This window comes from Orbicella faveolata, unplaced genomic scaffold (assembly GCF_042242905.1).
Source record: "Orbicella faveolata isolate gen_17 unplaced genomic scaffold, um_ofav_v1 contig_1, whole genome shotgun sequence".
In the NCBI taxonomy this organism is placed as follows: Eukaryota; Metazoa; Cnidaria; class Anthozoa; order Scleractinia; family Merulinidae; genus Orbicella; species Orbicella faveolata.
In genome coordinates, this window is record NW_028301536.1 from 9,787,008 (window position 1) to 9,807,893 (window position 20,886).

The window sequence follows — 20,886 nt, forward strand, 5'->3', positions numbered from 1 at the left end:
TGTATTTCCACACCACAGCTAGCCTCCAATAGTTAATTGTTTAAAAAGTTGGACCACTTTTTAGTAAAAGAAAGTAATTTATTTGTCATAATCGCAATGTAGTTTTGAAAATCAATTTTTTTCATTAACGAGGGTTACGAAATCTGTGAACTGGGGTCTTTTTTCATCTTGTACTGCATTAATGTACAGAAAGTATTTTCCAATTATGATCAAGTGATTTAGGGTTAAACCAGATGATGTGTGTTTTAAAACACCATAGATCATTTTGTTTTACTCCAAAACAATGTTCCTCTACATGCAGCATTGTACCACTTTGTAAATTTATTTCAAAAGGATTTAGCAATTGAACATTCCACAAATAAATGGAGTGATGTCTGATCAATGTCATGGCAATAAGGACAATCAGGTGGTCCGGGTGCCCACGCTGGGAAAGGGGGTTAAAAAATGATTTTGTTTACTCGACGAGCTGGCAGACTTTGACTCACCCAGCAATGTTCTTTAGACCTTAGGGAATAATAATGGGGTGGCAGTGGAGCTGGCCAAGTGGGCCATGGTAATTTACAGCACCTTAAAGTACACTTCTCCTGAGTATCTATATGTTTTTTTAGTGATTTTCACAACAATCTGGGACAAGGGGTGAAATAGTTTATCAGCTATGGCCATCAACAGATTTTGTCTAAAAATACAAAATTTTCACAAGATTGAGTTCATGCCATGGATAACATGATGATGTTTATAATAAGTCACATGATCAGATTATGACATCATAAAATTGACAAAAACGGAAAGTCAATATGGCCGAGTATATTTTATCCATACATGCAATCTTAAGCGTCTTTTTGGAAAGGGCATTTTATATTTCTTATTTTTGTATAAAGTTCCTTTCACTTATCAATTAAAAACTACTGAGAAAAATATTAAACAATTAGATTGGGAGCTCACGATTTCTATCACGTGATAGTTGATGAGGGTGCAGCCCGAGTCAACTATCACACACAGAAATTGAGAGCAAATAATCTAATTGTTTCAGTATAAAATTAATAGTTTGAAACTTTACTTTTTAAACAAAGTTTAAATGCTCTTCACAGACACTTTGAAAATGCCAAGAGGCGGCCGTCATTTTGTTAACAAGAGCACACTGCTACGCTACTCACTATCTATCAGAGAATAGATAGTGAGTAGCGTAGCCGATCAGAGAACAGCATTTGTCATAGAACGCTAGTAGATTTATACTAATAAACAATTAGATTATGAGCTCAAGATTTCTATCGCATGATAGCTGATGAGGATGCAGCCCGAGTCAACTATCACGCATAGAAATCAAGAGCGAATAATCTAATTGTTTTAATATAAATCTCATAGTAGTTTTAACCTTTACTTTTTAAAAGAAGTTTAAATGCTCTTCACAGACACTTCAAAAACACCAAGAAGCAGCTCTCATTTTGTTAACAAGGGCACTCTGCTACGCTACTCACTATCTATAACAGAATAGATAGTCAGTGGTGTAGCTAATCAGAGAACATTATTCGTGATAGAACACCAGTAGATTTATACTGAGACAATTTAGGCAGATTTTACATCCAAAATAAATAAAAATCTAATTATTAAAACTTCAGTTGACTGCAGCATTGGGAAGTTGCGTCTGCAAACTTAAAAAATTATCTATGTCTAGTGCGGGAAAAAATAATAGTCTACTCTGCTAGATAGTCACTGCACCCATTTAGTAATCATTTAACCTGTACTTTTCTTGTTCGTGAACCTGATGGGTCGATCATTGTGCTCTTTTGACATGATACAATGCACTATCTTCAGTAGGCAGAAGTTTGCTTTTCTCCAGGTGTTTCTTAGTAACAAGCTTGTACCTGAGACGGTTCAAATTTGAAGTAGCTTCTCCATATAGAAGACCGATAAATTTGAAAGAAACAGTCAAAGTTTCATCGCTTGACTGTGCAGTCTGTACCCAGGTTCTTCAGTCCAACAAGGTCACCTTTATGTTTCTTCAGTGTAGTGAACCCTCCCTTTTTGCCTATGCTCTTTAGGTTACTCGTGGAATCACATTCTGTTGAGGCATGCATGGCTGGTAAAAGATTGCACATGTCTGGACCCACTTTTTCAACAGCGTCATGCACAGGAATGAACCTTTTGTTTCTTCCAGTACCTCTGTGGAATCAAAGCTCTTGAATGGACAGTTGGCTGAAGTGATACCAACACAAAACTGCCACATCTGTGTCTGGAGAACAAAACGATGATCCTCTTGGAAGAATTGTTGATGTCTGATGACTGGTTTGCAATATATTCACAATGCACAAACATCCCACTGTCTGCTTCCTCATGGTTGGAATAGAGAGGAATTATATCTTCTGTTCAATGTCTTAGTGACTTTCACTGCTGACCCATCTGTGACGCTAGAATGAGTGTTTGGCCATCCTTGAGTTGTCCGGGAAAGTTCTCACACCAATCACATAAATGTGGAAACGTCAACAAATTGGATCTGTTTTTCCCACTGGACAAATAATGTTTGAGACTGACAGGTAACTTCGTTTCTCTGGTCTGAATCTTTGTTTCTATGGCCATCTACAGAGATCGTCTGGATCTTTCTCCCAACTTAATCAAGTCTTCTACATCATATCGGTCTGGGACAATATGGACTTGACTTGCGAACTGGAATTTAGCAATAGTAGTTCCTGCAATTGTGTCAGATGGCTCTCTGAATGTTTTCATCTTTCCTTTTGACAACATCTGAATTTCTGCCAGAAGGTCAACTATGTACGCTGTTTGATGAAGACTATAAGCAGGAAGTGTGCTCTTGGCAAGACTGTCCAGTTCTAGTTCCTTCAGCAAAGTACTCTTGGTTGATTTCCTCAGAGACCCATCCATGATGGCTAATGCAAGGGGGACAGATGCAAGTTCATACAACTGCACTTCTTCTAGATCAATGTCACGGCTTTTGGACACTACAAGATGTCTACCATACACCTGCCTGTCAAAGTTGATTGTCTTCAGAGCCTGGTTTTCCATACTTGGCAAAATAGGTTTGTTCAGACTTTGAAAGGTTTTGATGTTGATTTTCTTCAAAGGATCCCAGAAATTCTCCTTGTCAGATATTGGCCTAGCTTGGACAAACTCTCCCACTGCCTTTTTGCCTTGCTCCTTAGCATTGAGTAAAGATTCCAAAGCTTCAGATGGTGCAACTGTCCCAGTGGCGATATTGATCAGTGGCATCTTTTCTCCTTTGTACTGACCAATATCAAATGGATTTACCAATTTCGTGTCAATTCACTAAATGATATTATTCGCGTCATTTTGATCTCTTTCAATTCTTTGTGACCTCAGTTCTTTATGGAAGCTTGAGCCTGCTGAGATCCCACTTTGAAAGAAGCTGTTGCTGCTGCCATCATATGAGCTGTGAGTGTCCATACCAGTGTTCCCTCCATACCAGTAACTCCAACAATTCGTCCTTTGGTTTTGGAATCTCTCTTCACTGTCTGCTCCAAGCCATGTCTGGTGAGACAGAATTGAACAATGACTCGGAAGATGATGTTGATACAGCATGGGCTCTATTCTCAGTGAACTCTTGATGTACTGTTGGGGCGACCTCTTCCAGCATCTTCATATCTGTTAGGTTAACTGTTACCCATCTAAAGTAGTTTAGGTGGTCAAATGCTCTGTCATAGGGTACCATTGTATTGAATGTTTCAAGATGCAGAAGCCAATTAGCATCTCTGTCACCGTGGATGAAATTCAACAATAGCCACACCATTTCCATGTATTCATTCCAAAATGCAAACAAAGCCAGGCATTTACAACCCTGTTCTTTGAGCTGGAAATACAGTGGACTAATCTTCTCAATCAGCAAGTTACTGAGCTCAATTGGTTCCTGACGGATTTCACTTTGTTGCTGTAGTACACAGTTGTGCCCTTGTTGGAAAAGACTGAGAAACTTCTGTTTCTTCTCTTTGATGCAATTTATTTCTTTCCCATCCATTTTTCCGTTTTTCTCCAACCATTCCATAAGGGTGCTCCACTGTAATCTCTGCAATACTTCAAGGGTTAGTTTATGAGCTCTTATTGCTAATTATTAATTAGTATTTAGCATGGACTCTTTATTAGTAGTTTATTAGTATTAATTTTAAATATTAGTATTACCTGATGATTTTTAACCGTGTATAACGAAATGTTAAATAAATAAATAAATAAATAAATAAATATTATAGTACGTCCCGCTGATTGTCTTCATTGCGACATTGCTACTATATATGTCACTCTCAATCCTAAGATCCTCAACACCTGATTCTGTCATGCGCTTGCCAATAACACTGTGAAAGTTTTTAGCTCAATGAAATCCTCCCAGATGAACAATTACATTGTCCAGGTCTGGTGAAGTAGCCCACTGAATGCACTTGGCCTCACAGTAAATTCTTTCGTCAAAGGTTACCACTGCATTCTTCTGGCGTAAGCTCTCACGGAAAGTCTTGTCCAGACTTTTCAGGCATGTGTATACTCTGTTTCCACTCCATGGAGTCATCACCTGATCGTGGTGGAGTGGTTTGCGTGCCCCAGTGACCCCTAGAGCTATGTCGGCGGGTGCCATGTGCACCTGGTAGGGTCACCCATGCCGAACAGGTCAAAGGGTAGGGGTCAGACGAAGAGGCTCCCTGGTCCTCCAGGTTGGGGGTTGGGCTGCGGGCTGATAACCCGCTCCTGTAAAAAACATATTATTACCGAAACCAGAAGCAGAATAATTTCAAATGATCTGGGGGACGTCATGGTCACTCCTCACACCATGAGAGGATCGATGACGCATGGGGGTGAAAGCCAAACGGAGGCCCTTGGGCAGATGAGATCACCAGTCCACCCAAAGAACGTCATGAAGATAGGAAACTGGAACGTGAGAACGCTATACCAGAGTGGAAACATAGCACAGGCATCAAGAGAGATGAAGAAGAGAGGTATTGAAATCATGGGAATTAGTGAGACACATTGGACAGGACAAGGAAAAGCAGTACTGGAGGAGGGAGACGCTATCATATACTCTGGCAGAGAAGATGACAACCACAGAGGCAGAGTAGGAATACTGATGACCAGATTCGCAGCAAGATCACTCATAGATTGGACACCAATAAGCGAAAGGATAATTACAGCCAGGTTCTATTCCAAGCATGTTAAGGTGACGATTGTACATGTATATGCACCAATAGAGGATGCAGAAGAGTCTGTAAAGGACGAATTCTACGAGAGACTACAGGATGTGTTGAATAACAAAAGAGAACATGATATGCTGGTAATCACAGGTGATATGAACGCAAAGGTCGGTGAAGACAACCGAGGTTATGAGAGAATCATGGGTAGACAAGGCATTGGGAGAATGAATGACAATGGAGAAAGACTTTGCGAATTTTGTGATATGAATGAACTGATAATAACAGGAACGTGGTTTCCACATAGAGATATTCACAAAGCCACCTGGGTATCGCCGGATGGAAAAACGAGAAATCAAATAGACCATGTGCTGATAAACAGGAAGTTTCGTAACTCAGTAATTGACACCAGAGTCTATAGATCAGCAGACATTGGAAGCGATCACTATCTTGTATGCATGAAAGTGAAGCTAAGACTAAGAAAACAACAACCCAAAGAACAGGGAAGTATAAGGGCAAGGTATGACACCAACAAGTTGAAAGAAAAGAACGTTTTGGAAACCTTTATGATCACTTTGCAGAATAGATATCAGGCATTGGAAGAGGAGTCACCGGATGGAGAGGAGGACGACGAGATAGAAAAGGAGTTTCATATAATGGAAGAAGCATACACGAAAACAGCAGATGAAGTATTAGGCCGTCCTAGGAAGAAAAGAAAGCCATGGATAACAGAAGAATCATGGGCGCTTATTGACCAAAGAAAAGAGATAAACAAGAAGATTCTAAGTACTCGTTCAGAGAGGATCAAGAAACGACTAAGAACAGAATACAAGGAAAAGAGTAAAGAAGTTATGAAGAGCATAAGGAGTGATAAAAGGAAGTGGATGGATGGCATCGCAAGTGAGGCAGAGGATGCTGCAAGAAAACAAAAAATGAGAAAATTATACGGATTGACGAAAGTGCTATGCAATGAAAGACCTAAGAGCAGCACAGCCATCCTTGATAAGAGCGGTAATCTCGTGAGTGGAAAGAAAGAAATGCAGGCAAGATGGACAGAGCATTTTAGAGAAGTACTGAACAGAGAAGAACCAACAGATCCTATAACAATGGAAGATGAATGTGAGTTCGAGCTGGGCGAATTGATTGAAGAAATCGCGATCACTGAACCAACAATTGGCGAGATAAAAGTAGCAATTGAGCGTTTAAAGAATGGGAAATCTCCAGGCGTCGACTCCATCACGGCTGAATTGTTAAAGGCGCACAAGGAATTCTCGGCAACGAAAGTGCATCAGCTACTGAAGAAAGTATGGAAACATGAAAAGATCCCAGACAAATGGAAAAGAGGGTTGATCATCAAATTGCCAAAGAAGGGGAACCTCAAAGAATGTAAGAACTGGAGGGGAATTACTCTACTTTCAGTAGTCGGCAAAATACTTGGACGGATTGTGATTGATCAAATACAGAATGGAGTTGATATCAGACTGAGGAACGAGCAAGCAGGGTATAGAAAAGGCAGGGGAACAACAGAACAGATTTTCATATTAAGGAACATCATTGAACAAGCAAACGAGTGGCAGGCAAGCTTATATATTAACTTCATAGACTTTGAAAAAGCATTTGATTCCATCCACCGTGAAAGTCTATGGTTAATTATGCGGAAATATGGAATCCCGAACAAGATAGTAAGGTTGGTAAAAGTGTTCTATGAAGACTTCAATTGTGCTGTAGAAGATCAGGCAGAAGCATGTGAGTGGTTCAGCATCAAAACAGGCGTCAAGCAAGGATGCAATATGTCTGGATTTCTATTCTTGATAGCTATGGATTGGATTATGAGAAGGACTGTAGGAAAAGGAGAAAACGGAATCAGGTGGAACTTTACATCTAAACTCGATGATTTAGATTTTGCAGATGATGTGGCGCTTTTGTCTTCTACTAAACAGCATATACAGAACAAGACTACTAAAATGAATGAGGAAGCAAGACGGGTCGGGCTGAAAATCAACAAAGGAAAGACAAAGGTGATGAGGATCAACGGGAAGAGTCAGGAGAAGGTTGCAGTAGATGGGCAAGATATCGGCGAAATTGAGGAGTTTAATTATCTGGGGGCTACCATTTGTAAGGAGGGAGGAGGAATGAAAGATCTGAAAAACAGGCTGTCCAAGGCGAGAGGGACATTTGCCAGACTCAAAAGAATATGGAACTCAAGGAACATCATGAAGAGGACCAAGCTTAGACTGTTTAAAACCTTAGTTGTACCGGTGCTACTGTATGGATGTGAGACATGGAAGATGAACATGGGAGATGACCAACGAATAGATGTGTTTCACAACAAATGCCTCAGGAGGATTCTCAAAATAAAATGGCAAGATCACGTTACCACTAGAGAGCTCCTTGAGAAGGCAGAGACGAAGTTCCTTAGTGAAGAGGTTAAGAGGAGAAGATGGAAGATGATAGGGCATGTCTTACGACAAAACAGAAACAGCCATACCAACATAGCCCTATCATGGACACCTGAAGGAAAAAGGAAGAGAGGAAGGCCTAAGACCACCTGGCGAAGAACAGTTGAGAGAGAGAGGAACAGCGCAGGATGGCGTACATGGGATGAGGCAAGAGCTGCTGCAGCCAACAGAGAAAATTGGAGGCATTCTGTGGAGGCCTTATGTGCCACGAGGCACAAAGAAGCTAAGTGAAGTGAAGTGAAGTATACTCTGTTTGGTTCTTTAACAGGTGCAGGTATCATTGGAGGAAAACCTACATGGGTTGAGTGAGAGTTGTTCACAGTGACTATAGCATGAAAGCCAGTCCACCCAGGAACGTTCAGCTTGGCTTGTTTTTGACCTACTTCAACAATAACCAGCTTTGTTGGGGTGTTTCTGGTAAACACCCAGGCTTGATTCAATACTTGTAGCTTCTCTCTCCAATCCACACAGTTGAAAGAAGTTTACCTTGACTTGTTTGACAAAGGTGGTGTCTAACTGGTGAACACAAGCTCGTACAATTTTGTCTCAGCAGATTTTACGACTCCTTGTCTGACCTTGCTAATGTTCTCCACAGGGAGTACCAGGTTCTTTGGATCTAGTGTGAGCCCCCCTCAGTAAAAAGCCATACACATCACGTGTACACTTTCGTTCCCATCAACGGTATCCTGCAAGTAGTCTTCATTGTCTGCAGCACTTTGCACAAATGCACCACTTGCAATGTTCAAAGGAAGAATTGCTTGATAATATCCATCTTCCTCTTCAAATTGATTCAAACTCATATCTGGTCATTTTGTGTTGATCGGTTCACATTCCCAGTAGTTTATAAAGTGGCCATGTTGGTTTAACATAGTGATTATTTCCTTTCCCCCGCACCATGGTTTCCATAGCCAGTGTAAGGCCTACATTTTTCTGCATTTTCTTCCTGCCCCCAGAGTTACAAGATATAATATCTTGGCCGATAGCTAAAATATTTCTTGTCTCATTCTTCTTTACAACACTTTCATTCAAATCTTTGTGGTCGTCAATGGGCAGTCCCTCTCCTTCAAATGCTCTCCGAGATTGCAACAATCATCTTAAAAATTGCGGCAGTTTTTCAGGTACAACTTCTGTAGCCTTCTATATATTTTAGTCAGGTACGTGCAGTGGCTGTGTTTCAATTCCAGTGGCACCCTTCATTTCACTTCGAAGGATAATGGCTGTGTGATACAGCACCTTGGCCACTACCGGGACATTTCGAGAATCTTTTGTCGCTTCAGTTAGCTCTGCAACAAGGTTAATGATTTCCACAAGATTCAGTGAAGAACTGCAAACCATCATCAGTCCTCATCGCACCATTGGATGCATAAGGCATTGAACTGCAAACCAGTTCAGATTTATTTCTCTCATACTGTGGACGGAATTGTATCTTTTCAATGTATTGTTGAATTAATCTTCTTTTTAAGTTTTGAACTTTATACGTGTCAACCACGGCTTTCTTCATTCCAGAATCAGTAAGGTGACATTTATACATACCTGACAGCATTGCCATGTCATAAGCTCTTCCCTCTTTAACCAGCTTTTATGCAGTTTTGTCGATAAGTTTCAGAAACACGCTGTCATACTCAGCCTAGATACCTTTGCCACCCCCAGTAGACTTAGATGATGATGCGGCAGCTGTATATCTTCGATAACAACCTCTGTGGTACTTGGCTTCCATAGCAACCAGATCCTCACCACAAATCCTCATCATCATCATCTCATCATTTCTGCATTTAGCGGCATTCATCAATGTGTCATAGACTTGCAAATTAGCAACCAGCGTCAGATCCCTCTCTCCTTTACACTTAACCTGCTGGCACACCAGACGCAGGTTCCAATTCAAAGCCATGACTGAACTTCATAGTATAACGGATGTTGAAGGTTGTGATACCAAAGAGTCATGTTGTGTGCTAGCATGGTATTTAACATTCTCACTACTGGTGTAGGTGCTGTAGCAAGATTTATGCCACTTAACATTTTCAACTAAGAATGTGTTATTTTTGAGGTTACATGAAATGATTGTGTCTGAAAATGTCATCATTCCTTTGTTTGGCACATTCTATAAAGTTTTTAACAGATGACTCCATTCCATTTTGGAGTTTTTTGTTTTTCTTGACTGTTTGACATTTGATGCATTTGTCATAGTTGGAACTTAGTCTTGGTCTTTTAGAACTTAGCTTGATTCCTGGACTAGTTTAACTGGATGTCATCTCTTATTTGCTACAGGAAATAGACAACTGTTTAAATCCAAAGTTTTAAATGTTTCATTAAATACAATCATTTTTGGCCTCAAAAAAAGGGCGATGGGAAATTAAAATGTAGAAACCTAAAGTTTTATGCTATTTCATTTCCATGTCTAAACACCACAAGCATTTCCCTTTGGTGGGATTTGACACATGGCTCACAGGCCTAACTTTGCTAACATCAATTGACTTGAACTGAGGATTTTTTAATCCACCCTTTTTGCCTTTTTGTTTCAAGTCATAAAAACGTTCAGTGATTTTTAAGTGACAAAAATGTGACCTTTCAATTTTCAATTTGAAAAGCTCGCAATTTAAAAATGAATGGAGCTTTTTCGCACCTCTATTTCATTCAAGAATTTGTTGGGTTGCAGTTTGTACCACCCTCAAATCTGCTTTGAATTGGTTTCTTTTTTTCTTGCAGATGAAATCAGCAAGCTTTTATTTACAGCCATTTACTTATTTCTAATTCATTGAGACCTCTTTTACCTCAATTATTTATCTTTGTTATTGTTAAATGAAATAAAATGGATTCTATTTTTTTCATTGTTACTTTTCCATTGAAAGTGTATAAAGAGAGCACCTCCGTTAAAATTTACACCATTCTTCAAACAGTCCTTTCATTCATTTAAAATTAAACTAGTTGTATCAGATTCTGTATTTTGTGTTATTGTATCTATTTTTTAAAAACAAGTATTGTGGTTTTCTTTGCTCAGCAGATGTGTTCTTTTATACTTCAAATTCTGTTACGACTACTTTCACCTCCTTTTTGAAACTCAGTTTCGAGATCCGATCCAACAGGCTGATTCAAATAACTTAAGTATTGAGAGAAAAAGCAAATTACGAGGTGTTCTGGCGAACACTTGTTCATTAACACTAACACCGTCTGTTGGGACGGGCGAACAAAACACTGCATGCTTGAATTCTTAACTAATTAAAATTCAAATCAGTCATATCAAAAAGGTAGTTGTCGCTCAGCAGTCACAGAGTGCGGAATAAAAACAATACATTTAGCTGCCGCGTTTTCATTTCGATTTTTGTAATAGTTGTAGAAATTCATATCGTCGAAACATAATTTGGTCCTTCAAGCCGGATGAATTACAGTTGATTCTTTGAATGGCCTCGAAAAAACGGAGTCGATGATGGATCCAAAACATCCTTGGAAATCAACAAAGAGGACATCGAAATGTGGACTTCGCAGCAAATCAAATATCTTCTTCGAAGAAGGGCAGCGTTCAAAGGAGCCATAACGAAGAATTCAAAGAAGGCTAAAGATATTCTTAGCAAGAATGGTAGCAGAAAGGTGTTACAATCCGTAAAGGAAAGAGTTTTTCAAGCATTACAAGATGCGAGTAAAACAACACAAGACATAATTGCTTTACAAAGCAATGATGTGACTAGGCAAGTAGAATCAGACAAATGGTTAGACAATTTACGGAGTGAAGTGGAGGACATCGTCGACTCTATTGAGGAGTATTTAGAAAGCCGTGCAGATGACTGCCATCAGTAATAGGAGAATTTTTCTTGGTCACCGATGTAGTTAGCGAAGTTGACGACAAGGAAAGTCGGAATTCGGAATCGTCTGATAATTCGCAAGTGGTCAACTCAGCACAGAAGTTCGTCAAATTATTGTCAAAATCTGAACAGTCCAAAGGGAATAAATCAGCTCCTAGATTAAGCAATAAAGATTTTGACTTGCAAGAGAAAGAAAGTGAAGAAGACAAATTAGACAAAGACAATTTTGACTCAAAAGATTTTGACAGGTTATTCAAAGAATTCAAGAAACCCACTTTAACAATCCTCGGCGGAGATAAAGACCTTTATCACAATTGGAAAGTGCAATTTGAAATATTCGTGGATTGGATGAAAGTCCCAGTTAAAACCAAGATGATGATGTTGAAAACTTCTCTATCTAGGAAGCCATTACGAGTTGTTGAGCGGTTAGGCTACACATCTAGACAACATCAAACTGCCTTGGAGAAACTTGATCAGAAGTACGGAGGTGAAAAATGACTTTTGCAAGGTTACCTCGCAGCCATTTTACGTGCATCTCCTGTCGAGGAGACTAACCTGAAGGAGTTGGAGATTTTCTCAGATCGTTTAACTGACGTTGTGGTTAAGCTTGAGGATAGCCACCAGCATCAAGGGCTAACAGGAGTAACTGCACCTTACATTGCGGTGCAACAAAAGTTACCAGGGTCTCTTCTTATTGCGTACCAAGAGTGGTTGCACAGGAAGCCCAGGAAGGATGGACTATCCGTATTTTCTAAATGGTTACGGAAGCAAGTTGTTTATCGTATGGACATCGAAGAAGTTAAGGAGAGAACAAAGAAAAAGATAGAAGATAATATCGAGACAAAGAAACATGAGCACTAGAAAGGAGCAATTCACAACATTACTAGAGAGCCCACACCCAAGTGTGTTGTCTGCCATGGACCTCTCCAAGTAACCTCATGCAAGAACTGGGGTGAAATTTCCATTGCGCATAGATGGGAAATCGCAAAAAAGAATGAACTTTGTCATCATTGTTTGAGATCAGGCCATCAAGGGAAGAATTGTCCAGAAAACAATCGCTGTGGTATCAATGATTGTAGAGGCACCCATCACTTCCATCTGCACTTCAAATGTCGATCTAATCCACCTGAACGTGTAGACGCTGCTGTAAAAACAAGAAGTTGACAAACTTGCAAATAACATTCGGTCATCGGACAATTGTCCGGTAAATTTGAGGTTTGGACAGGTAAAAGATTAGCCTGGTCGGACACTCTGACCGGGCATTTCTACTAAAGTGAAAAATATTTTCACTGAAAATCTGTGGCCAAATATGGGACAAGTTATTTTGTTATACTGCCACACAATACTACACAAAAAAGCTTTTAATTTCTAATGACAAACAATTTTTTTTGTCCGACCAGACTGGCTTTTTGTCAGGTCAAAACTTGTCCTTGTCCTGACAAAAGACCTGCCTGCAGACAAAAATTATTTGCAGGCTTGGAAGCACCTACAGCAAGTCTGAGTTTGCTAGCAATGTTGTATTGCAAACAGTTCCTGTTTGGCTTATAGGCTCACTGAATGAAATGTGTCAAGGCTTGTCTATTCCAGACTGGAATCAACACAAGATCAAATAGGAACACCTTAAGAATATTACATTTCCTAAAGCCCCGGAAGGAAAACGATTGACATTCTGAGCAGATCAGACCATCCTGAACTCACGCTAACCTAGACAGAATGTTATGGTCCAATTGGAGCGCCAGTAGAAAGGAAAACGCCATTGGGGTGGACCTGTGTTGGACGTTTACCTGCCCTTTCTTCAGCAAAAAGGATTGCCTACGCCAGAACCTTTCAGATCCAGACCTTGTACAAGACCTGTCTCGATGAACAACTATGAGGAATGTGGGAGATCAACTCTCTTGGAGTTAGAAATTCAGTCATCAATTAGTTGAATCAGGAGATCTTAGCTATGTCAAAGGTCGAAAAGTCAAGACAATGATTGGGGGCCGTTACAAAGTAGCCATTCTGTGGAAGGAAGAGTTCTCCTCTTTACCTGATAATAGAGAAGAAGCAGAGATGGTGATGATGGTGGATCCCGGCAACCCACAAGAGCATTGGCCTTTGGGTCGAGTTCAAGAGGTTTTTCCTGACCCTGATGGGAAGGTCAGAGTTGTACACATTAGACCAATCACAAAGTTGTGTCTGTTAGAGACATGAAGAGGACGAAAGGAACAGAACACAGTCCCGTTCAAGGGGAGGATGTTCCAGCAAACGCTTGTTCATTAACACTAACGCCGTCCGTTGGGAAAGGCAAACAAAACACTGCATGCTTGAATTTAAGTCTTAACTAACTAATATCAGAAAGTTAGTTGTCGTTCAGCAGCCGCAGAGTTCGGACTAAAAACAATACATTTAGTCGTTGCGTTTTCGTTTTGATTTTTATAATAGTTGTAGAATTTCATATCGTTGAAATATTGGGGAGGTCTGGAACCTAGTATGTTGCCATGGTAACAAAACTGTTAACAACATATTGCAGAGCACATTTAGTAGAATCGTACTGCAAAGAATGAAACATTTCTGATGCAAATTGGCTGAGATATCTTTCTTCATCATATTTTATCAAAATTTGGTTGATTGTATGACGTCGTCACTTGGCCAATTTACATATTTTAAAACCTTGAATATCTCTGGAACGAAAAGAGATATTTGAAAATAGTAAACAGCATTTTTCTCCTCATATAGGCTACTTGTTTATGTTTTAAAATGGCTTGGATAGGGAAGGTGCCATTTTAGTCATAGTACCACTTTAAGTTTGCAGTGACCATCACTGGTTTCTATGTGAAGAGTGAGGCCCGGTAATGAAATTACATGAAAATGAATGTTTTTTCCAAAGGAAAAAGAAAACCTCAGTTGTTATTATCTTATCAGTCAAAGACTATCTGCACAGCCTTGGGCCATTGGATTTTTGAGGCAAAAAGTCTGGGCATTTTTTCTGTGCGAAGATTTTTTGGGGGAAATTTCCAAGCCCCCCACAAACAAAGATTTCGCTTTTGTGACAGTTCCCTTTTCCTTTATACTACAATGACACTTACGACGACACTTCTAAGACACCTTGCACATGCTCAGAAGCGAACAACAAACTTACGGACACACGATCTTAAAATATCGGGAAAAATGACAAGTAAATACAAGAGTGAAGGGAATTTCTCACATATAAAAAAAGCTTCTGATGACCTGTGTGATCTTGGCTTGATAGGAGTCACATAATGAGAAAAATTCAGAGATTTTCCCTTACGCGTCAATAAGTAATGTCAACATATTCAGAGAGTTGTAACCAAACAACTACCATGAAGCCAGCAAATTCTTGGGAAGAACATCTTGAAAATCTCATTTCATCACAGCACTTATACTGGAAAAGAAACAGCTTTTCGTTCAGAAATAGCAAAAGTGACCTCGAAGACACAAACACGCTCTTTCTAAGTGAGAAAAGAAATCAAAACGCTGTAATTTTCCGAACACTATTCGCATACGTGTTGCCTGAATCGACTGGAACACATGGATGCTCTCAAGTCAATATGTTGTTTTCTATTATTCTGAACAGTTTATTGCGAATGTTACCCCATGTTTTCTGGGAGCCGTACAGTTCTCATTCCGCTTGCTATGTATGGCTTTGCTCGTTCTTAAAAATGAATGCTAGTTTCTTAAGTCACTGCTGTCTGATCTGGAAACGTAAACAACACATATTTGGGACATTTGTTCAGATCAAGTAAGTTGCAGGGTAAACAATAAGTCCTTCCTCAAGCGTCTGAAACATTTGAAATGCTTGTTCAGGTTTAAATCTTTCAAATCGAAGCTATATGAAAATAACTTAAGCTCAAAACAACGAAATCCAAGTTTATAATAACTAAACAAGAGGTTAAACAAGATGGATTTTTATTAAACATACACCTTCAAATTTTCTTTGAACACATGCAGTCCACCTAATCAGTCCACCTAAAAAAATGAATATGTTGCGCTTTGTTCCAAAGGCAGGGAAATACAAGAAACAAAAATCTATATCTCATATATTGCTGCTTTAAAGGCGGCGACGACAATATATTCGATACAAAAACTCTCAACTTGGCTGATATTTCGAGTTTTTCACCTTGTGTGATCAACTTGTTGTTACAAATAGTAGAGAGCGGACCTACTTTGAGCAACAAATTTTGGCTTTGCTGCTCTTCCTCAAACTCAGAACTTGTCACGCATAAAATTTGCTCACATTTCACGACAAGTTGAGGGTTTGTGTATCTCATGAAGCAGTCTCAAAGCTTACCACATGAAGCCTTCCATGTTGCGACAAAACTAATCTTGAATCCGGATAAAAAACAACAGGAGCTACCATTGGCTACAATGTAATTACCTGTAACCAATAACGACTTACATTACAATTTGCAACTACCATGAAGAAAAAAAATACAAGTCCTAATTTCTAATGGGGATTGCTTTGCATCCGCATAAAAATATAATACATGTGTAAAATATGTGAGTTAGTCTTAATGTCATAGCATCAGAGAAAAAGAATATTTCTTAAATAGGGTTGCTATGGAAATACACAATTTAGAAATTAGCATACAAAAGATGGGAGTGGAGCTACCAGTTTTTCTTCATACTGCCTTAATTTGGCAAATATTCGGTTAAACATTGAAGTAGCCCCTCTAAAAATTAAAAACAGTGAGCTGTTTCATTAAGTACAATTTCCCGGGAGACATCCCTAATGAACTATTATGAATTTCCATGTGTATATTTCAATTTTACAACTCTTACACCTCCTAGACAACTCTCACAACCCTAGACAATGTGAGCATATGAGGAAAGCAGCTATTTACAAAATATGTGTGATTCTTAGCATAGTCTCTATACAACTAGTGATGCAGAGTTACCCCTGACCCCCACATTAGCATTGCAAAAGCTTTCACACATGTAGGTTTTCAAACCCTCCCACTACAAACTGCCCATTTGAGAGTTTCCACTGCCACCCTAGCATTAACTACCAAGGTCCAAGGAATAATTCTACTAAAGTTAAAATTTGCCAGCTTTCCAAGTAAACAGGATGGCCATAGTCGGTCATAGGCACCTGGACTAAAGTTGCTGCTTCTTTTTCATCTTATACAGAATTTTATTTGTATACAGGATATTTTTATGAACTATTTTATATTGCAACACGGATAATTTACCTTGTTTGTGACACAAAAAGGAAATGATTAGATTTTTTGTCTTTCTTGATATGTAAAGCTGTGTTCCATGAGCCTACTGTCTGCGGTTGGAGGAGGGAAGTGTTGGTGATTGAGTTAAGTATTGTAAATTGTTTTCCATGTGAACTTTTCAATTGCAAGTGGTACGTATTCAATTGATGGTAGAAGGCATTCCTGTTTTAGCACAGTTTTCCATTTCTGTGGTATTGCAGATAGAAGGTTGTAATACGGCAGAAAATTACTCTTGATGTTGTATTTCCGCATGAAAGTATTAAAATTGTGGAATAAGTAACATCTTTTGTTTACCTAGGCAGTTTAGTCAGCATTGACAGAGGTTCCAATGAAGATGTCAAGGATAAACAAAGCCAGAGTAGCTTTCAACATGATGAGGAAAGTGTGGTCCTCCCACATCATATCACAGAGCGTTGTTCACTTACACAGTTCACTGCCTCTTTTTTGATGATTTAACCATTTCATTCCCACACAAAATCCAACAAATAATTGTCTGCTGTCAGAATCCACAAAAATAATGTCATACAAACACGTCTATTAAAGCAATGAAGAATATTTCATTTCCATGACAACTCACAAAGTGCTTCAATCACACCAGAACCATTTCACTCTGTAAACAAGTGCCCATTTATGCGTTTGAATATTCACATGTCCATATTGCAAAAATGTCCTCAAATTAACATCACACAGTACAGTACAAATCCCTTGCAAATATTGTTTCACTGTACAACATTAAACGCTGCGTGGTTCAAAGTTTGGTCAAGAAGTCCAAGTTGGCCCAAGTGGGAGCCTGGGTCACTGAGAAGTTGAAAAAAACACAAGTGAAGCAAGAACCATGCTCAACCCATGTTAAGTGTGGTTAAGAGAGAACCACTAAGATTAACAAGAACTCAAGGGGTTTCTAACACAGTAGATTTTGATAACCAATATCCGTTTCAAAGCTAGTTAAAGTACTCCAAACAAAACAGACTATTGTGTGAAAATTAGGTTTTATACTGTCATGGCCACTTTAATATGGCCCCTCAAGTATGGTTGGCAGACACCAGTTTTTAATGTAAAAAATTGTAATTAAAAAAATTCCTGATAAAAAAAGCACTTCCCTGTCAAGATAAATACAAAATGTCAGATTCAGAAGCAGCCTCCAACATGCCCTTACAGCTGCTCTTTTCATCTTGATGATGAAATTTTGCCTTTTTAGTAAAGGAGAACATCATTGAGATCAGAGACCTGAATTGTTTCTTCCAGCCTTAAGCTTCAGTGGTATTAACTCAGCTGTGATTTAATTTCATACTTTCCCTAACTTTTCTTCAAAATTGTCAATTTTCCCTGACTTCTCCCTGACCTTGAAGAATTTTTTCTCTGATCATTTCCTGACCTATATTTTTTTATAGCAATCTTGTCAAATTCGTCATCATCATCATCGTCATTTCTTATAGCCCCCAATGGGGCATGGAGCCGCAATCCTGTCAAATTAACACACTAATATTTCAAAATTCTACATTTTCCTAGGATAATAATTTCCCATAAAAAGGTAAACAGTTCTATCTAAATCTCTAGGAGACCAACACTAAACATTACATTGTTAGAATGTTGCCTTATGCCTGTGCACGAAAGGGAGAAAGAAAATTGTAGGCAGTCTTTGAGGACAGAAAAATAGCAAGCAGTATAGTCTTAAAAAGGTGAACTTTCTGCACTCAAATCACTTGGCTGTGAACCAGATAGAATGAAAGCTCCTACCAGCTCCTCAATACTATCAGTTGCCATGGTAAATTTCCCACCATTGTCTTTACAATTTAATTTGTCATAAAATGTAGAGTCTCATCTGTTTTGAATTAAAGTACTTACCAGTGGTATACATGTGGAGTCTGATATATGTTTCCCACTACTGGCTACGACTCCACTCATCGTAAGCTTTCTGCTGGAACCAGGCAAACTTGTAGAATGCTCAGTTAGGTTAGTTCTATAGCTGTTATCAGTATTTCTGTTGTCTTCTCCGAATGAAGAGACCTGATTGCCTTGTGAAGATGGATTGTTCAAGGGAACACATGCTCCATGAAGTAAGACATCTCCTTGTTGGAGCTCATCTTCAAAGTGTTCTTGTTGAGTATCCTGGAAATAAGAAAACATATAGCTACTAAAATCCACAGATGCACAAGTAAAGGAACTTCACAGAGTTGTAAGTCAGTATATAATAATAATGATGATCAACTTTATTTATTGAGGGTAGCACACAAAAGTAATCACAATCACAGGAATATTTGAAGAGGTTCTATACTACAAACCTTTAAGAAGATCTCTGCTAAAAATTCCTGTTTTTAAGAATTGCCATTAATGGAAGATATCAAAATGCGGCTGAAGACACTAAGAAAAGAGACGTCCAAATATTTCTATTTAAAGTTTCTGGACATGCCACTAGATTGGCTTCTTGTTTGTTTATTCTGACTGTGTGAACAGAGTCACTCATGTCAACCACTCATGCGTGAAAATCAAAAGTGTCAAGTTACCATTTGAAACTAACAAATGAAAATATCTTGTTACATTTACCTGCAACAAAAACAACTCAGCAGCATTCTCATTCATAACTAGCAGTCTGTAATTTCTTTGGTTTTGACAGAAAAAACCAGTTCAAATGAGTGACTCAGTATCAATTCCCAGGAACATTTCAACGAGAAGATAGTGTTACTCTGTGAACAGCGTTACTTAATTGAAACTTGCATTCACAAACTGAAAAATTTTGCGCAAACATAGATGGTTTGGACTCAATTCTTTTTTCATGAAATGCACATCATGCAAATAACACTAATGGGAGCCAGGTGAATACCATCACAAACAAAAGCCCCCCTCACCATCCCAATAGTGCATTTTGCATTAAAACAATCCTTCCTGTCCTAGAGTTCACCAAGTTACCAAGCGGGTAAGACTCATTTCCTTCGAAATTTCCCAGGGCAAAGCCTTGATGACATGTTAGTGTATTCCAAAGACTATGATTCTCTGGCTGATTATTGAATTCTGAACACTTTTGAAACTGATCCACAAAGTCCTGGGCTCAACCATAGTAAATGAAGCATCGGAAATGTCCGAAGAATACCTGTTTCTGAAAGTGAAGAATGATCATCGCAGTTAATTTTCCAATTTAAGCAATTGGAAAGAAGAAGCCTGAAAAAATCAGGGCTTCAACGGGATTCGAACCCGTGACCTCCGCGATACCGGTGCGATGCTCTACCAACTGAGCTATGAAGCCACACATTGGGAGCAAGGTCAATTAATTGAGTTCGTATCTTCCCGTGAGGAGTGAAATGATGTGAAGTTTATATGAAATAATTCATATATGAACTGCGGTAGTAGATGAAAGTGAAGAATGATCATCGCAGTTAATTTTCCAATTTAAGCAATTGGAAAGAAGAAGCCTGAAAAAATCAGGGTTTCAATGGGATTCGAACCCATGACCTCCGCGATACCGGTGCGATGCTCTACCAACTGAGCTATGAAGCCACACATTGGGAGCGAGGTCAAATAATTGAGTTCATATCTTCCCGTGAGGAGTGAAATGATGTGAAGTTTATATGAAATAATTCATATATGAACTGCGGTAGTAGATGAAAGTGAAGAATGATCATCGCAGTTAATTTTCCAATTTAAGCAATTGGAAAGAAGAAGCCTGAAAAAATCAGGGCTTCAACGGGATTCGAACCCGTGACCTCCGCGATACCGGTGCGATGCTCTACCAACTGAGCTATGAAGCCACACATTGGGAGCGAGGTCAATTAATTGAGTTCATATCTTCCCGTGAGCAGTTCATATATGAATTATTTCATATAAACTTCACATCATTTCACTCCTCACGGGAAGATATGAACTCAATTAATTGACCTCGCTCCCAATGTGTGGCTTCATAGCTCAGTTGGTAGAGCATCGCACCGGTATCGCGGAGGTCACGGGTTCGAATCCCGTTGAAGCCCTGATTTTTTCAGGCTTCTTCTTTCCAATTGCTTAAATTGGAAAATTAACTGCGATGATCATTCTTCACTTTCATCTACTACCGCAGTTCATATATGAATTATTTCACATAAACTTCACATCATTTCACTCCTCACGGGAAGATATGAACTCAATTATTTGACCTCGCTCCCAATGTGTGGCTTCATAGCTCAGTTGGTAGAGCATCGCACCGGTATCGCGGAGGTCACGGGTTCGAATCCCGTTGAAGCCCTGATTTTTTCAGGCTTCTTCTTTCCAATTGCTTAAATTGGAAAATTAACTGCGATGATCATTC

The 20,886-nt window shown here is 39.1% G+C and overlaps 2 protein-coding genes across 5 annotated transcripts in view; both read right to left on the reverse strand.

The window, feature by feature from the left end:
* The window catches only part of LOC110056277 (fidgetin-like protein 1), a 205,724-nt gene that overhangs the window by 152,280 nt on the left and 32,558 nt on the right, over positions 1–20,886 (reverse strand). For all 4 annotated transcript variants that reach the window (XM_089288354.1, XM_089288350.1, XM_089288359.1 and 1 more), the window contains one exon: positions 18,459–18,722. In XM_089288354.1, the coding sequence (XP_089144480.1) occupies positions 18,459–18,722 (264 nt within the window). The remainder of the gene's footprint in view (positions 1–18,458; positions 18,723–20,886) is intronic.
* LOC110056280 (uncharacterized) lies at positions 1,743–7,508 on the reverse strand. The gene is made up of 2 exons (XM_089288390.1): positions 7,433–7,508; positions 1,743–5,005 (listed from the first exon to the last, which is right to left on the reverse strand). The coding sequence occupies exon 2, from the start codon at positions 3,220–3,222 to the stop codon at positions 2,575–2,577; it is 648 nt and encodes a 215-aa protein (XP_089144516.1). The 5' UTR covers positions 3,223–5,005; positions 7,433–7,508; the 3' UTR covers positions 1,743–2,574.

Bases quoted from the DNA above. Each gene is read 5' to 3' on its own strand.
- LOC110056280 (XM_089288390.1), bottom strand. From the start codon at position 3,222: ATGCCACTGATCAATATCGCCACTGGGACAGTTGCACCATCTGAAGCT.